At 34.8% G+C, this 18,223-nt stretch overlaps 2 protein-coding genes across 4 annotated transcripts; one reads left to right on the top strand and one right to left on the bottom strand.

The window, feature by feature from the left end:
- The first annotated feature begins 5,588 nt into the window (after positions 1 to 5,588).
- On the top strand, positions 5,589 to 8,092 carry LOC107475449 (pectin acetylesterase 8-like). Its single transcript, XM_016095085.3, has 12 exons — positions 5,589 to 5,859; positions 5,984 to 6,066; positions 6,187 to 6,316; positions 6,392 to 6,471; positions 6,554 to 6,640; positions 6,719 to 6,843; positions 6,914 to 6,974; positions 7,069 to 7,122; positions 7,194 to 7,271; positions 7,351 to 7,456; positions 7,522 to 7,667; positions 7,733 to 8,092. The coding sequence occupies exons 1-12, from the start codon at positions 5,736 to 5,738 to the stop codon at positions 7,859 to 7,861; spliced, it is 1,203 nt and encodes a 400-aa protein (XP_015950571.1). The 5' UTR covers positions 5,589 to 5,735; the 3' UTR covers positions 7,862 to 8,092.
- Positions 8,093 to 10,481: 2,389 nt separating this feature from the next.
- On the bottom strand, positions 10,482 to 15,829 carry LOC127746520 (rop guanine nucleotide exchange factor 14-like). 3 transcript variants are annotated; one of them, XM_052260126.1, is made up of 8 exons: positions 15,627 to 15,829; positions 14,868 to 15,015; positions 12,804 to 13,103; positions 12,538 to 12,692; positions 12,372 to 12,446; positions 12,021 to 12,290; positions 11,356 to 11,709; positions 10,482 to 10,968 (listed from the first exon to the last, which is right to left on the bottom strand). In XM_052260126.1, exons 2-8 carry the CDS (start codon positions 14,947 to 14,949, stop codon positions 10,597 to 10,599), a joined length of 1,608 nt encoding a protein of 535 aa, XP_052116086.1. In that variant the 5' UTR covers positions 14,950 to 15,015; positions 15,627 to 15,829; the 3' UTR covers positions 10,482 to 10,596. The 3 variants fall into 3 exon arrangements, with proteins under 3 accessions (XP_052116086.1, XP_052116359.1, XP_052116491.1); XM_052260399.1 differs by having other exon boundaries at positions 14,868 to 15,010; XM_052260531.1 differs by having other exon boundaries at positions 14,868 to 15,007.
- Positions 15,830 to 18,223: the final 2,394 nt, after the last annotated feature.

The following is an 18,223-nucleotide window of genomic DNA, read 5'->3' as shown; positions in this document are numbered from 1 at the left end:
CGCCCATAACCTGTGAATTTTTACAGCTTTTGTTCTATATGTATCTATATATGTGTCTATATGTAAATTGTCAATTAACAAAAATACACCCAAAAGTAACAGTGATTTTACACCCATACTCTTTATAACTATACACCCAAAGAGTTATCCCCTGCTGCTGGTACCCTGAACTGATAATTTATAACTTGTCCCTGATATTGGCTGCAATTTGAATGCGCCGCTGATGCAGCATCAAACAGGTTTATCTGAATATAACACTCCCGCATTAACTAAACTATTAACTAGAAAAATAAACTCAATCGCCACAAATTTAAAGAACATTACATTTACCTCGCTTAAAACTTTCGTCTTCTTCTTCTTTGTGGCATTTGCAATCTGTTTCTCGAGCTTTGAACCTAGCCTGTTTTTTGGACGTCCTCTTGTTCGAATCCTTGGCGAGCTTTGAAGCTCGTTAACGGATTCCAAGTTGGCGTCTTTGTGGGATAAAGAAGATGTCCCCTTCCTTTTGGCTTTTAATGCTTCCATCTCGGCCATGACGTTATCGTACGCACGGTGCAGAATTGCAGTCAGCTCCTCCGATTCGGAGGCAAATTCACAAATATTTTGCGAACAAAAAACCAATTGGTCGAACCTCTTGCTTCTTGGCTCCATTAGTGGCTCGTCGTGGCTGCTCTTGATGTATGTGTGTTGCCTCTTTACCTTCTTGCTCCATCGTTCCAGTATGTATCTAGGGGACACTTGGCTTACTTGTTCGAAGCTTAACACGCTTAGTGCGTGACGGCACAGTATCCCTCTCGACTCGAATAATAAGCATTGGCATTTTACCTCGGCTGCAACTGAGTCGTAGGTAACCGCGAACTTGTCCAATATTGAGCTGGAAACTTGTTCTCCGACTTCGTATACTGAATAGCCTAGAGCAGAATTCTTTAATCTAGTGATGCAATTCGCCTTTCCTCTGAATTGGGCTTGGACTTTCCTAAACTTTGCGTGAGTGTACGCATCTTGAAACTGAGCTTCAATGGAGGATTTGGTTGCACACGGTATGACCGTATGAAAATCTGCAGCATCTGATTCTCCCTCTGCTTGCTCCCTACTTCTATGGCAATTATCGTACTGTTTGACAAATTGAATAAGCGAGCTATTCCAGGTAATAAACTTGTTGAAAAATGAATGCATACTCTCCCTCCTTTGTGTGCTTCTCATCCCTGCCCAGAAGTGGTGATCCAGATAGATTGGAACCCATATATGATAGTCTTCATAAAGATCTGCAGAATACACCCAAAAACTGCTATAAATACACCTAAAAAACATGTAATTTACACCTTTGCTACTGTAAAATACACCCGAGAGATCGTACAATTTACACCTCTGCTGCAGATTTTAAAAACACATTACCTGAAAGCCACTTGTTGTCCGCAAGACCAAAATTCACCAGAAAATCGTTCCAATTCCTATCGAATGAGTCTTTGCTATGAGAGTTCGAAACAACATGGCTCATTTGTTGTTCGATATCGGCATGTCCCTTGTACCCGTTTAATTTGCTTGGAATCTTCTTCATGATGTGCCAAATACACCAGTGGTGAACTGTTGTTGGCATACAGGCCTCTAAAGCCCTTTTCATTGATGCGCACTGATCAGTGAGAAACCCTTTCGGAGCGTTTCCTCCCATGCAACGAAGCCAGCATTGAAATAACCATTTGAATGATTCAATTTCTTCGTTCTTCATCAAAGAGCATCCAAGAAGTGTTGACTGACCGTGGTGATTCACCCCGACAAAAGAACCACAGACCAAATTATACCTGAAACAAATTACCATGGTCCAGAATGCAAAATCATTAGGTACACCCTAACAAATGCTTCGTATACACCCAATGAAACAGCCAATATACACCTCTGCTGCGGATTCATAAAAATACATTAATTTAGCATCGTAAACAGGGGCAGTTTGTTACCTGTTTGTATTGTAGGTGGTGTCGAATGAAATGACGTCTCTGAAATACTCAAAGGCAGCTCTGCTTCTTGCGTCGGCCCAAAAAGCCAACTTAATCGATTGATCCTCCTCGAGTTCGAGCTCAAAAAAGAAATTCGGATTCTTCTCTTTCATTCTTAAGAAATATTTCCTGAATTCCTTTGCATCTTCTTGTTCGGAAACATTCCGCACTTCCCTGGTAATGTAATTCCTCACGTCCTTTTCGATGAAATTTAACTCGCAGTGACCCTCGGCAGCCACAACAAATGATTGGTAGGTTTTGCTTGGTCTGATACCGGCCTCGTCGTTATTCTCTATCGTATGACGAATTGACATGCTTAGTTCCCTGTGCTGTTTGAGCATCTCTGCTTTGCTTGGACAGCAGGGGTGTGAATGATCCAGCACAACCTTTGAAATAATCCAAGCACCGACATCCTTCAATGTGTGTATATAAATTCTTGCAGAACAGTTTAAACCGGCTGTCGGATTGGTCTTCTCAGTCGGAGATATTTTAGATTTCCATTTTTCCTCTCTACTACATGTAATCAGTTGATTCTTAATCTCGTTTCCTTTCCTATTTGTGCTCCGAACTCTTGTAGAGAAACCTGCAGCCTTGGCGTAGTTCCTGTAAAATTTTCCGGCATCTTCAAGGGTGGTAAAGGTCATTCCGACCTTCGGAACAAGCTCGTCATCAACAACCGAGAGAGGCTGCACAATACACCGTGTCAGAACTGTGAATACACCCATATATATGATATAAATACACCCAATCATGTCTAACATGATACACCCGAACCGAAACAACTCAACTACAGAATGACCTTTAAAGCCATAAACTGTCAATACACAGGCTGCAGAATATACCATGTCAAAAACTAAAAACACACCCAATCATGTCTGATAAAATACACCTGAACAACAACAACTCAATTAAAAATAACAAAAAACCAGTAAAGTGTATATACACCCACACTTATAGCTAAAATACACCCAAAGAAGAATTGATCTACACCCGAGCGTCTGCTATAAATTCCAGGTAATTAAACAATGTTCAGCAATTTTTAAACTACACAATGCTATACAAATTACTGTAAATCAAACCTCAGGAACTTCGTTAGATTCAAATTCATAATCCACATCGCCTGGATTCAGCACACAATCAGAGCTTGAAGGATCCATTATCTTCAAAACGAGTTCAAACTTTGATTTCAGAAAACAACAAATCAAAAGAGAAAACGAAGCTCGAGTTGCAGAGAGAGAAAAAGAACGTAAACGAAGAACATACCAGTGAGAAAAGAAGAGGAAAAGATCGATGGAGAAGAATGAGGGAAGACGCACGAGAAGAAGAACAACCAAATCTCAAAATAACGAAAACGAAGAAGGAAACAAATATTTTAAAGTTGGAAGTTAGATATACGCGGGATATTATATAGCGCGTGTAATCAACGTACGTGGAGGAGCGCGTATTTTAAATTTATTGTTTAATAAACTTGTAAAGCATACAAGCCCTAATGGCTTGTATGCAGAGCTTTTCCATAAAATTAATTTATTCTTTTAATTCTATTAATATAGTAAGATATCTAATTACATTGGATTTAAAAGATTGAATAAAGATTGGATAGAGCCCCTTTTGGCTATAGGAGTTGTGAATATGCAAAGTCTTCAAGAAATTCATTGCGGCGTGAGAAAGCAATGTACGTGAAATGGTAATGGATAAGAAGTTAAGAACAAAATTCAATGGGCAAGTTGGGTTTCTCCAAAACAGGCTACATCTGCGATACTGCTTAATGGTATCCGGTATTTGACCTATCCAATCGAAACCCAAAAAGAAAACTATAAAATATTACAAACATGAACAAAATAATCAGTGAGTCAGTTCAATGGTCATATCTCTATATGCACCATCTATATATATAATTTAATAAATGAGATCTATTAATCTTCATCCAATGAAGACTATATATATTGATCTTTCCGGATTATTAATGTCATTTTTAATAATTGTATGACAAAAAATAATTTAGATTAAATTATAAAAGATTTATCTCTCAATATTATGATCACTATCACAATGATAGATCTCTAAATTTAATCAATGATCTTATTATATTAACATTTTAATATAATAACAATAACAAATTATTTGACACATGATTGATTAGATTGTAGTCATACTACTTATTTCCAACATTTTAAACAAAACACCTTTTAAATTTAACTTTAGTTACACGTATTTAATTCTATAAAACATAGTCATTTTTAATATTTATTATATACTATCATTAATTTACCTCTCGCACGTCGGGTGGGTCTCATTCTAGTACAATTTTAAAGTGTAATATACCGACTTAAAGGTCAATGTATTATTTCCTTTCTGTTTTGTAACGTTTCTCTTTTCTCAACTACATGCATAGTATTGCTCCTTTAACTGCATTCGGTGCTTTGCAATAATCTGCATGCAACTAATAAGCAGAAAAGAAGAGAGAGGGAAGGAGGGGGTGTTTAATTACTCTTACTCTGCTTATATAACCATTGTTGAATTGTCATGTTTGCACCATCTCCCTATATAAACAGAAACATGTTCCGTTTAATATTTATCTAACCTCAGAGATGATCAGTTTAATTTACACTTAAAAAGAAAGAGAAAAAGATTGGATTTGAGTTATAACCAGTTAAGTTTATCATTCCTGTCACATTACCATGGAATTCAACTATTTTACTGGAACCATTTTTGTAATTCAGAAAATCATTTTGCTTTTGGTCCTTTGGATTTTTTAGTCTACTCTCTAGTAATATCTTCCAAAGCATTAATCAAACTAGAGCATATTGCAGAGTATGGAATGGGTTATGAGGCATCAAAAGAAGGCGACATGTATAGCTTTGGGATTCTTCTGGAAATGCTGACTAGACTGCATGTATTATGCATATCATCACAGCATTTCTATTTTTATGCTTTTTCTACTTGATTTGATACTTCTTTCCCTTTCATTTTTCTTTTAGTATGCTTAAGGCTAAACTTGCAACAACTCTAGAATATGCTTCCAGAATGGAATGCCCAATATCCTGCAAAAAGAAGCAGCTAACATTACCACTTAATGTTTCAAAAATTTCCACACCTTCGATAAGAAGAAACTTTTGGACCTCAACTAATAATTATCTCTTTTCATTCTTGTAGGAAAAAGATCTTCATTTTATAACACAAAAAAAGATGTTCAAGATATTTTACTACGGTATTCAAAGATAAATTAACTTTACAGTTTGAAAAGATCTTTCCAACCAAGATCATTCTAAAAATGATCTTCTCTTATTCCTTTCTTTCCTTTATATTTAACTTTTATCTCTATATCTGTCAATAAAAGAATTGGAAGTGTAGGAAATATTTTCTTCCTTTCTGTTTGTTAAGTGCCAACCTTGATGGTTACACTATTCATATATGATTCAAGGATGTCATCTATGGTTTCACTTTGGCCATGTTAGAAAGGTAAGAGAAAGAAGTAGAGAAAGATTTGTGTGTATTCAAGTTGTGTGTAATGATTCAATATACAATGATATTTATAAGCGGCACCGAAATAATAAAAACGTAATATCCTATAATAAATACTAAGATATGCTAAAGAATTAGAATGAATGTTAATTTATCATAATATATTCTAACAGGCCAAAATCTTTTGGTATTATGTTAATTATGTATGTATCTTGATACTTGTACTTAACGCACATTGTTTTTGTTTTCAAATGCATAAGTTTTGTTATTTGATTTTGCTGAATGGAGATATCAAGAATTTGGCAATGGTTAAATCTTCCAGTATGTGTACTGTTATTGGTAAAGTCAGAAGGATCTGGTTTTGTTCCAATCACTTACTTGGAGGATGCAGAATCAAAAGGAGCTGGTAACGAACAATTGTTTTGGTGGTTGATTATAGGGATCATCTTGATCCTGAGCATTATAACTGTGTTCAATTTTCAATGATATTTATTTAGTTTGGGAAATTCAAGTTAAGCACGTCTGTGCAGTTTGTTTGGATGGTAGTCCACCGGCCTACCACTTCGATAAGGGATCCGGCGAAGGTGTTAACAGCTGGATTGTTTTTCTTGAGGTATATCCCTTTCCAAAAATTGAAATGTTAGGATGCTTAGAGAATAGGAAGATGAATGCATAATTTAAGTTAAAGTGAAAGGCTCATTATTTTAAAGCAGTTGTGTTTTGTTGCTAATAGGGAGGAGGATGGTGCAATGATGTATCTACTTGCCTTCAACGCAAGGACACTCGCTTAGGTTCATCCAAACAAATGGATACGCAGTCTGGCTTTTATGGAATACTTAACAACCAACAAGTTTATAATCCAGGTTGGTATATCCAGAGTTACACTACACATATTCATATTCATATTGTGTTATGTTATGTTATGCATTTGTTTCCAGATTTCTACAACTGGAACAGAATCAAGATTAGGTACTGTGATGGATCATCATTTACTGGTGATGTGGAAGAAGTTGATCCAGTAAGTGTTTTCAAAATTTTGAATGTATTTGGAAATTCTATTACATTTTTATGACATGATATTATTTATGTTGTGAAATCAGATAAACAATCTGCACTTCAGAGGAGCAAGAATTTTTGAAGCAGTCATTAAGCATTTACTTGCAAAAGGAATGGAGAATGCTGAAAATGTAAGAATGACACACACATTACATTAAGACTATTCTTATTCTATGATTCACTCACTCACTCAATTACTTATTACACAGGCTATTCTCTCCGGATGCTCTGCTGGAGGATTGGCTGCTATATTGAACTGCGATCGCTTCAAATCCTTCCTACCAAATGGTGCCAGAGTGAAATGCGTGCCGGATGCCGGCTATTTTATCCATGTGTATGACTCCTTACTTAGTTTTGCTCTGCTTCTTCATACTTGATACTTGCTTAAATATGTTGTGTAACAGACCAGATGTCTCTGGAACAAAGCACATTGAAAATTTCTACAAAGGAGTTGTTGAAACACATGTACTCTACTCTACTCTTGGCCTACTTTAACTTTTGAATTTATTTTTCCTACTTCTCACCATAATGAGTAAGATAAGAGGTTTCCATGTTATAGGGATCAGCAAAGTATTTGTCTAAATCCTGCACTTCAAAATATGGTGCTGGCCTGGTAAGTCTATGATTGATTTATGTAACTGTGCAAGCAAGAAGCAAGCACTGATACCTCTGCTTCTGGTGCAGTGCTTTTTCCCACAATATGTGGCACAAGATATCGCCACGCCCATTTTCGTTGTAAATGCAGCCTATGACTCATGGCAGGTGACATGATCATATTATTCTGTTAAATTGCGGATCATAGTAGGAAGATCCCAACATTATCTGTGTGATTTTCATTCAGATTAGAAACATTTTGGTACCGGGGATGGCGGATCCACACGGAAGCTGGAAAAACTGCAAAGAGAACTTAAGCAATTGCACACCTGATGAACTAGATGCTGTGCAAGGTGAAAAAGAATAGAATCAATGAATGTGTGTATGTTAATATGAGTAACGTGTTTGATTTGTTCAGGGTTTAGAGAGGATTTCATAAAGGCATTGAGTGGGGTGCAGAACTCTCCATCAAAAGGAATGTTCATAGATTCTTGCTACATCCACTGCCAAACGGGAATGCAAGAGCTTTGGTTCAATCCTGATGCACCTCAGCTTGCAAATACTGTATGTATTTCTTACACGCACTCACTCTTTCTTTCTGCTTTGCTTATCTTATTACTAATTTGCAGACTATTGCTAAGGCCGTTGGTGACTGGTTTTATGAACGAAAGCCTTTCCAACACATTGATTGTGCCTTTCCATGCAACCCTACTTGTGGTAAACCTGTCTTAAATGTCAAAGCCCACCCTGAAATCTAGATGATCTTCCATTTTCAATGTAATAAGTAATAAACATTATTATTATTGTTGTAATCTTCTCTTAATCATCTTTCACCGATGATAAAAAGGATAGCTTAACAATAATCAAGAAACTAAAGTAAGTATTTCACAGTCAGCTGTATTCTTTCATTTCACTAATAAAAATACAAGCAAATACAAAACGTATATTGGGATTGCCTGTATATTTCAAAAAGTTAATAAGCTAAGATACTTGGTACTGCAAAATATTCTCTGCTTGTAATCACTCTCAGGCTCTATATATCTGCTTATCTTCAATTAATCCTTGGGGGTTGCCTCTCATGTAAACCACCAATGTCGCCAAATGTATATACTTTTTATTTACTACTTTTTCTTTTTAAATGAGATGATCTCTTAAAGAATAAAGTTGGCTCATATTCCTATATTTATTATATCTTACCGTTATAAATAATACAATAAATTTATAACCACAATAATGTTATACCTCAAATAGCATAGTCTCCCATATTGGTCGCGAATTCGAGTCTCTGTATCTTTGATAAAAGAAAAATTAATTATTTTAATTTTTAGAAATAACATTAGGTACAAAGAACTATTATTGTAGTTTTTACTTATTATTAAAAACAAATTCTATTTAATTTTATCAATATAAATTTTGAAAAGAATATTTGAAAACTAAAAAAAAAAACAAATTTATTAAAAGAGTATCAAAACGAAACCAAAAAATATGATATTAGACATACATTTTCATATTAGATACAAATAAAAAACTAAAAAATAGAATCCAATAAATTTGTAACCTCCAAATACATTGAATTTATATTCTTATATTTATTATATTTTATCGTTATAAACAATACAATAAATTTTTAACCGCAACAATTAATTTATTAATTTTTATAAATAACTCACTAATGACATTTCAGAAAAATAATGACATTGAAGCACTACCCCATCAAGAGATTAAGGAGAAAGAAAACCATACAAATTCAAGACACATCTTCGAAAGAAGAACATACATGATACATACAAAGATGGAACCAAATAACACAATAAAAAGTGCATCAAACTCAACAATTCATAAAGAACATGTCTTCGCAAAAACCTAGACAAAAAGAAAAAAGGAAGACGAGCGCCACATAAGATGACTAAGTCTATCAACTAAAACAAATGCAAAAATCAAATCACCAAATAAAAATGTCACTTTGTACAACTCCAACATCCAAATCTTTTGTACTACAAATTATTTAAAATAAAACACTTTTTAAATTTAGCTTCAATTTACACATTTAATTTATTTCTACAAAATATAACAATTTTTAATATTTATTATATACTATCATTAATTTACCGTCCTGCGCATTGCACGGGTCTCATTCTAGTAGATGGAACAGCAGCAGCAGAAAACAGCAGGGGCAACTCGACAATAAGACGTTCTGATGCAGAGAAGTGTTTACAATCACCGTTTAAGATTGGACTTGCTTGTTCCGTGGGAGTGAAGTACCAATCCGGTGTTTCTGTCCATTTTTAAAAATGACAACGCGATCCCTCAAAATAAAATCAATCCACTTTGGTCTTTGTCCCCTGATTCTATCACACAACGCGGTTTCTGTGGGTATTTTTCTGTCAACTCTGAACAGAAAATGCTGACGTGTCAGGTTCAGAAATGGACAGGGATCTAATTGTTTCTAAATTTAAATTGGTTAGAGATTTATTTGTCCTTATAATTTTTTAAACAATATTTTTTTAGATTATTTTTTTATTTATTATATTAATATTCTTTTTTCAATAAATTATTAAATATATGGTATAATAAGTACAAATTAATTAATAAATTATTTAAATTTAAAAATATCATTTATTATGAAATTAAATAAATCATTCTCAAATATAATTTTTAAATATATAAATAATAAACATTAAAATTCAGTTAATACATTAATAATAATAACCCTATGATATACTATTAGTATTATGATCTAGATAATTTTTCACAATAAAGTGAAAACTAATGAATACATTATTTAATATATAGTAAAAGTAATAACAAATTTAATTTTTTATCTCTTTAAACTAAATTAATAATTTTATTTGATATCTTTATACTAAAATACACTATCAGTCACCAAAGAATACTAAAATACACTATGAGTAAATTATTAATATTATGAGTTGACGGAAAAATACCCACAGAGACCGCGTTGTGTGACGGAATCAGGAGTGTGACGGAATCAGGAGACAGGGACCGAAGTGGATCAATTTTATTTTGAGGGATCATGTTGTCATTTTTAAAAATGGACAGGAGCCGGATTGGTACTTCACTCTTCCGTGGAGCCATCAAAAGAAAGAATGAGCATGGAGGATGTCATCATAGAGCTAAACCTGATAAAGAATTCCTTCAGGATTGACTAGACTGCATGTATTATGCATATGATCACACTATTTTTTTATTTTTGTGCTTTTTCTACTTGATTTGCTACGTCTTTTCCTTTCATTTTTCTTTTCGTGTTATGCCTAATTGCCTACTTGTTCCAAATACAATAACTGAGATGTTCGATATTTTATTTTAGCCTAGTCAGAAAGAAACTCTTATATACCACCATGGTACATAATAAAAGAGTTTATGAGGCAAAATCTATTAATTTGCTTGCATTAATAATAAGCATATGTTAACAACAATTATCAACATTTAGTCATATACAAAATTAGGCTCCAAAACCCTCCTATGGGGATATTCAGGGAGACACACTTTTACAAGCCTCTCTACCAATGCACCAAACTCGATTACGGCTTGGTGTGCTAGTTACAGAGTTGGCTTTGGCCTCTGCAGATGAAAGCTCTAAATCAGAATTACTATCGCAGCTAGATTCACAGTACTGTACATCTGCCTTGTTCATCTTATCAATCAACGAGTGCTTGACATGTGAGCTAGCCACCCAAGATTCTGAAAGACTTGTCCCAGGAGAGTAAGAATTAATTGATGCCATGGGGGAATTCGGATTGCTTAAAGCATCCTCCTGCAGTATATCCCCTATTCTAGATAGTATGCTTAAGGCTAAACTTGCAAGAACTCTGGAATATGCTTCCAGAATGGAATGCCCAATATCCTGCAGAAAGAAGCAGCTAACATTACCACTTTAATGTTTGAAAATTTTCCTCGCCGTTGATAAGGAGAAACTTTTGGACCTCAACAACTCATAATTCTGTCTTTTCATTCTTGTAGGAAAAAAGATCTTCATTTTATAACACAAAAAAAGATGTTTTAAGATATTTTAGTATGACATTCTAAGGTAAATTAATTTTACAGTTTGAAAAGATCTTTCAAACCAAGATCAATCTAAAAAAGATCGTTGTAGGCAATAATTCAATATGACATGGATTTTTCATTTTTCTTGGGGACAAATAACAGTAACATGCTTGTTATTGAAGCAGATAAATGAAAGCATATGTAGGAAACTTTCCACACTCAGAATAAGTAACATTTAGAAACTCACCTTGCCATACTGAACTTTGGCAGCATCAAGAAATGTTTGAGGAAGGTTTGGGTATCTACTTTTAAGCAGCTTTAAAAGAGTTTGTGCACGGTCCAACCACAGCCCCACCTTTTCGGTACTTGGCATGGAGTCCTTCATGAAAGGCCATGAGGTTCGTAGTGGGGACTTGCCACTATCTTCTTGTGTAATTCTCATTCTTTCTTTCCATGAAAACATAGCAGCTTCTAATTTATTAACAGTCTCTAAGGCTTTATGTTCAGTTTTTAAATTAAGATACTTGAGCATTTCTTCTCCACTGCTTGATTCAGCTGTCAAAACCATGTGCAATTCCTCTCCCAGGCTTGCCTTTCCAGACTGAAAATGCAGAGAGATTATTTTAGTCGATGATTCAATGAAGATTGCATTACAGTGCACAGAAAGTTTATCTAGCATTATGATTGCATATTTCTTGATCCAAGAATGAAAAAACTTGCAAATTTTCTTGTGTTACCAGATTAAGAATTAACAACCAATACTATTCCTTATAATGGAATGTTCTATTCATGTTCATACTTTATACCTAACGATAGATTCATCCTATTTTTCTGGTATCTTTAATCATCACTATTGGGAATATAGTGGTTGAGGTTAACAAAAACATGGGTCTCCAGAGTTCCAAGTCTCACCTTTAGAAGTGCATCTTTAATAATTGTTGGAACAGGCATTTCAAGCAAAATATTATCATTTATCGATTTGGCAGCCTTGAATATTTGGTGTACCACCCTTCCCCGATGAATCAACCTCTTTCGTTCAGTGTCCGAAAGCCCAGTACTTGGTACTTGGGGTGAGGGCAACCACCATCTTTTGCTTTGTCTTACACTCGTGCTCCTCCTTTCTGCCCGGCTTCCTCCCTCTTCATACCAAAACTCAGTATTCACCATGGATTCTAGTGTCTCCTGTCAATCAAAACATTAAGTGTCGATACAGTCTACATAGTGATTCCACAGGATGTTTATAAAATGAAGATTTTGACCTACAATAAGCATAGAGTCCAATTTCTGAAGTGCTGGAAGATTCATGTGGACATCAGAACGAGCTTTCGGGGTCATTATCTGTTCAAACACGATGACTATCTTATTGTACTGAAGTGTGATTCATATAAAATGTTAAATCATTTCCATTCCAGATCAAATGAAACAATACCTCAAAGATTCCACCATTGGCAGCATTTTGCTTTGCAGGAACCAACTCAACCATATAGTTTGTAGGAGACAGCAACCAGTCCATTTCTCTTTGCCATTTGCTCTTCCGTTCTTCAGGTAACGGTTCCAATTTCCACAACTCGCCAAACACCGTCACTGCATATTTTGGCATTAAAATCAGAGACATTTTTTGAAAATATATGTAAGTTTCTCAAATATAAATGGAACTGAGAGATTGAAAAAAGGTAAAAAGCATCGAAAGCAAACCTGATAGGCTAGAGATGGCATTAGACAAAGCTAAAGCTGTATTGAGGCCCTTAGTTCCTCCTGTAATATCATCACCTAGCAGCAACTTTGAGAACTTTTCTCTCATGGCTTCCACATCCGAACACTGCATAGCATAAGCAGGCTTCTCTTTGACATAAAAATGTTGAGGACTCTGAGAGAGTTCCCATTCGTCATTGAATGAATCGGTTATACATCCATCTCCTCTGCTAGTTCTGCTTTCATCTTCAGAAGATTGGTTGTCAAGAATGCAACTCTCAAGGCCATCATATGTCATAATCCCTGAAACATTCCAGTGTCAAAAGTTGTCAAACAATTAATTGGGTGGTTTGCTGGTTGTTGCTATTTAACAATAGCTACTCAGCAGCATTTTACAAAGTTATTATTATCAAGCTTCTTAAAAGCACGAGCTCATAAGGAGTCAGAGTTATACCAAGGTCATTATATTCAAGATCAATAATTATTTAGCAGGTCAAACATCTCTGCTGGACGATTTAGAAAGCATTGACAAGGGACAAGAAAATAGAACATGTGTTAGTTATCCTGTCCTCTTCAGTCTTAAATGTTGAGAAATTGTTTATCTAAAGACATGTGAAGTAATAAACTATAACACAAACATAAGCAGTTGGTTATAGTTAATACTTAAATATGTTTAGACAAAATAATCTTAGTACAGAGTTGTTGTATGAAATGCTTCCACGAAGACATGCCACACAATAAGGCACTCAGGTTCACAATCACACAAGAGAGCATTAGTCAAGTTTGTCGCATGCAACTCGATTTAAGAGATTGGACGCTAATCCTTTTTATCAATACGTGTTTAACCTTTTGAATAAAAATTAAATAGCACTGTGAGAACTTTTCATTTTAGGGAAAAGGAAAAAACATATTAAATGTTCCAACATTTACTAAAAGTTTTAATTTTATTCTCAAACTCAAAAGTATAAAATCTTTTGGTGTTGAGCCCAATATTTTTAACTTAAATGTTCCAACATTTACTAAAAGTTTTTAATTTAATGTATTGATTACTCAAGCAGTAATTACCCGTATTTATTTAGAAGTAATTTTATCTATTTCTGCAGCATTATACTTTATTAAAACCTATGTATTAATTTTATTTATATGTTTTTTTTTCAATTATTTTAAACCATAGAAAGTATTATAGAAAGTATTATGACCTTCGGATGCATAAATGAGTCCACTCCATATTTTTTTTCTTTTGGTGACTAGTCCACTCCTTCATATGATCCAATAGCTCGTAAAAGGTGGGGAAGAAAGGTACAATCCACAATCTCCATCCAAATCCAAATTCGAAAATACAGTACAGTGTATGCATAGTTTTCAATTTTTGAAAGTCCTCAATTGAATTTGTATTTGCCTGTGGCAGGGGGAGTTGCAGAGGCAGTAAGTAGGCACAACCCAATTAAATAAATGTACATTTGACCCAGAGACCAAGCTACTAACTAGTAAGTGGGGTACACACACTACACCCTTCATTCGCTTCATTCATTCTACGCTGTATACTTCTAAAATTTGCTTCTATAGATGCACCTAATCAATTGACGTGCAACATTTGCTTCTATAGATGCACCTAATCAATTGACGTGCAACATCATGAATCTTTGAAAATCTTAGGCGCTTATACTCTCGTCTTAAACTGACACTAAGCAATCATTTATTTATTTTACGTGGGAACTTAGTATAGTACTAGGTAGTGACAGTGATATATAAACTCTTTCAGTGAAATTTTCTACTATAACCATTCAAATTTTTGGGAGAGATTTCATTTATTTATTTTTGAGAAATCATACTAGAAATTTTCTACTCATATCTGTACCTTTTTTTATGTTAAAACTTAAAAGACAACTTTTTATATTTTTTCTTAATTTTCTTAATACTAGAAAAGAAAGGTGTACGTGTATATGCAACATTTATCGTTACTTGATTTAATTTGGATTGTCCCGCCCTGATGATATGGTCATATTAACGATAAACATTTTTTTTGAATAATAATAATATTTTATTAAGAGGAGTATGGGAACTTACTGGCTTGGTGGTCATGATCAAAGTCAGTGCTAATTTTGGATGTCCTGGTGCAGCAAGCTAGTCTTTTCCTCATCACTAACATCCTTTTCCTTCTTCAAAGAAACGACACTGTTGCTTCAATAACTCTCCCAATGTGCCTTCTTCTTCACTAATTATATCCCAAATATATGTTATTCCAACAATTAATTGTATCCTCATATCAAATATCTAAGGCTACGCAAAATGTTTGGTTTGATCATATGCATTCATGTGAGAATATTATATTTCTACATAACTTTATTATAATAAATCATATTAATCTTCATCATAAAGTACACAGATGTCACGTGTTATGTTAAGAAGGGATTAATTAATTATGCAATAAGCAAAGTTAGGGGAAAGTAAAATAGAAAAAGCAGTGTGTTTGAGCGGAAAAAAGGCACTACTTATGGAAACCTTTTGAAGGTAGTAATTAAAATGAGGTCAAAAAAGCCAAGAAAACAGGGATCTGCACCAACCATGTGCCCATCCCAGATTTACACGTTACAGTTACACCTTTTCCTTCTTCATTTTCTTTTTATAATAATATTTTTTATTCAAAATCAAAATGTTTCAACGGATACTAAAAAATTAAATCAAAAGAAAATGGAGAAGAAGCTCAGCTCAGACCTCAAGAGTTTCAGACTCATTAAACTTTCAAAATGGCGAAGTTATAGTAGAACACTTGGAGAGATAATTAAAGAAGCGTAAAACGTAACAAGCATTAAGAAAATTTTATACCTGAGCACACCAAAATTGTTCACTACTTCTTCAATGGCGTTTTTAATTTTCTGAAGGTGCTTTGGTTCAAGTTTCTATACGAGCTTATCGAGGATAGAGGAATGAAGAATGAAAACGAGATTGAATTGAATTCAAGAAGAAATGCAGTAATGGAGCGATGTGAGTTTACATTTAATAGTGAGAGAAACAACAAGAGCAGCATATCAAGCATTCAAAGTTTGATGTGATGTGATGTGAACGTGATGCCACCCAATGCATTCTTCTCAAATAAATCTTCATCGTCAAAGTTTCTACGGTCACGATTGTAGGAACAGCGACCGCGAGAAATCGGGCTCAAGTGGGCCCATTTTACGTTTGGGTCCAAAGTGGGCCCTATCCGTTAGGGGCTCAACGATAGCGCCGTCATTACCATTCCATGTATGATGTGTCTACATCTTAAGCTAAGTTGCCTAATATTCTCATTTCCTTGGCCCAAACAATTCAATTCTTAACGTTTACATTTTATAATTTTATTTTTAGTGGCCTACACTACAAAATCAAGGAGTAGGTTTGTCTTTAGTTTTCTTATTTTAAAAAGAAAGTTAAGAATTTGAATTTGAAAAAGGGAGTGCAATAAATATTTATATCTCACTTTTGTTAGGTTATTAATGTTTTGTTATACACTTATACTTGAATTTCAATTATGCTTTCTTCATAAATAAAATAAGTGAAGATATAGCTATAGATATTTCAATAATAATGATTTTAGTCTTCAAAAATAAAAAGTCACAGATAGCAATAAAATATTAAAACAAAAATGTTAGAGGATGAATAAAATTTATTATTTTGTGCTATGATTTAGTCATCAATATTTAAAAGTGTAAATTAAAAATAGGTTTAGACTAAAAAAATTAAATTGATGATCAAAAATGCTGATAAAAAATAATAAAATTTGTTGGCTCTTGAGTCTTGAGCTTTTTTTATTTTAAAAATATAAGATATGATATGTTTTATGATATACTTTTGATATGTGTTTTAAATGTTCGTGATATAAAAAGTTTAAGTATTATTTAATAGTTATTAGTTTATATTTTTAAGTATTAGAATGTTAAATTTAATTTTTTGTATTTTGATTTTATTTATTTAATTACTAGATTGAATTTTATTTTAATAAGTTTAAGATTTTTTTTAATTTTAATCTAATAAGATGTTATAAATACTTTTTAAATTATTATTATAGCCGTGATTGAGTGATTAGAGGTGTGAAAACTCTCATTTTAGTTTCGTGATAAAATCATAATGTAGATAAGTGAAGTTCTATCTTATTACATCAGAAAAATAGGTAGAATATTTAATGAGTCCTGTTCATACCCTGGCCCAATACAAAGGCCCAGGTCCAATCAAAAGGCCTAATCTAAAGGATTAGAGCCTAGCTAAGTACCGACCTTCACATAAGAAGTCGGTATCAACCACGACTTGGTCAGAAGAGGTCGGACGAAAGATTAGCTGGCAGGTAAACACTCATTCAAATGAGTAACCGCCCCTAAAATCTCTCTAACCGCCTCATAAAGCCATATCTTAACCTCCCCAAGATAATAGGGACGGTTACCACCCTAAAGATACGGCACTACACCAACGGTGGTTATTGGCTCATCTCTATAAATACACTGACACGCCCTCAGGTATCTCTAAGTCCAATACTCTCTAAGACCTGCTTACGCTCTTGCTAACTTAGGCATCGGAGTGTCTTTGCAGGTACCACCCCCCATTCACGCGCGAGCACAAGTCGGACGGAGCCTCCCGAGTTGCGGACCTACCTGGAGTTCTCCTCCATCATACACTTGGGCCGCCAAACGCCATCCGTATTATTAATCTCCGGTTACCTACCGTAACATTGGCGCCGTTGCCGGGGACCCGAGAGATCATTCAACGATGGCGGATAGATCCCACGAAGAGGGCCATGTGGAAACAGATTCTGACCAAGAGAATCTGGACATGGGAAATGACAATGAAGACACAGCCCAACAACAAGATAACGATCAACATAGAGAGGGTACCTCCGGAGTAAAGAATCCGAAGGTAAATTCCTCAGATGGACGTGAATCAGAAAAGGGCGGACCACCTCACGTAACTGAACTAATGGGATTGGTCCATAGCCGCTTGGAGCAATTAGAACAAGAGCGGGAGAGGCAAAAGGAAACCGAAAGGTACCTTAAAGAGGAGATGGAACGGCGAAAAGAGTTAGAAAGGAAACTCTTACAGCTAGAATCCTCCCTCAAGAACTCCCGCGACGAAGGCGAAGATCAACTCCCGGGCGGAGAAGATCCCTTCAGCGAGGACATAATGAGGGCAAAAGTTCCAAGGAACTTCAAAAGCCCTGATATGGACCTCTATGACGGAACTACGGATCCCAAGCATCATCTTAGCAACTTTAAAAGTCGGATGTATCTAGCCGATGCCTCCGACGCTACGAGATGCAAGGCTTTCCCGACCACTTTATCGAAAGCAGCGATGAAGTGGTTCGATAGCCTCCCCCCAAGATCCATCACTAGTTTTGAAGACCTCTCAAGGAAATTCCTGATGAGGTTCTCAATCCAAAAAGACAAGGTAAAACATGC

The sequence above is a fragment of the Arachis duranensis genome, chromosome 1, assembly GCF_000817695.3.
Source record: "Arachis duranensis cultivar V14167 chromosome 1, aradu.V14167.gnm2.J7QH, whole genome shotgun sequence".
NCBI classification, from domain to species: domain Eukaryota; kingdom Viridiplantae; phylum Streptophyta; class Magnoliopsida; order Fabales; family Fabaceae; genus Arachis; species Arachis duranensis.
The sequence above is the reverse complement of the archived record's forward strand: the minus strand, read 5'-3'. Positions and strand labels throughout refer to the sequence as shown.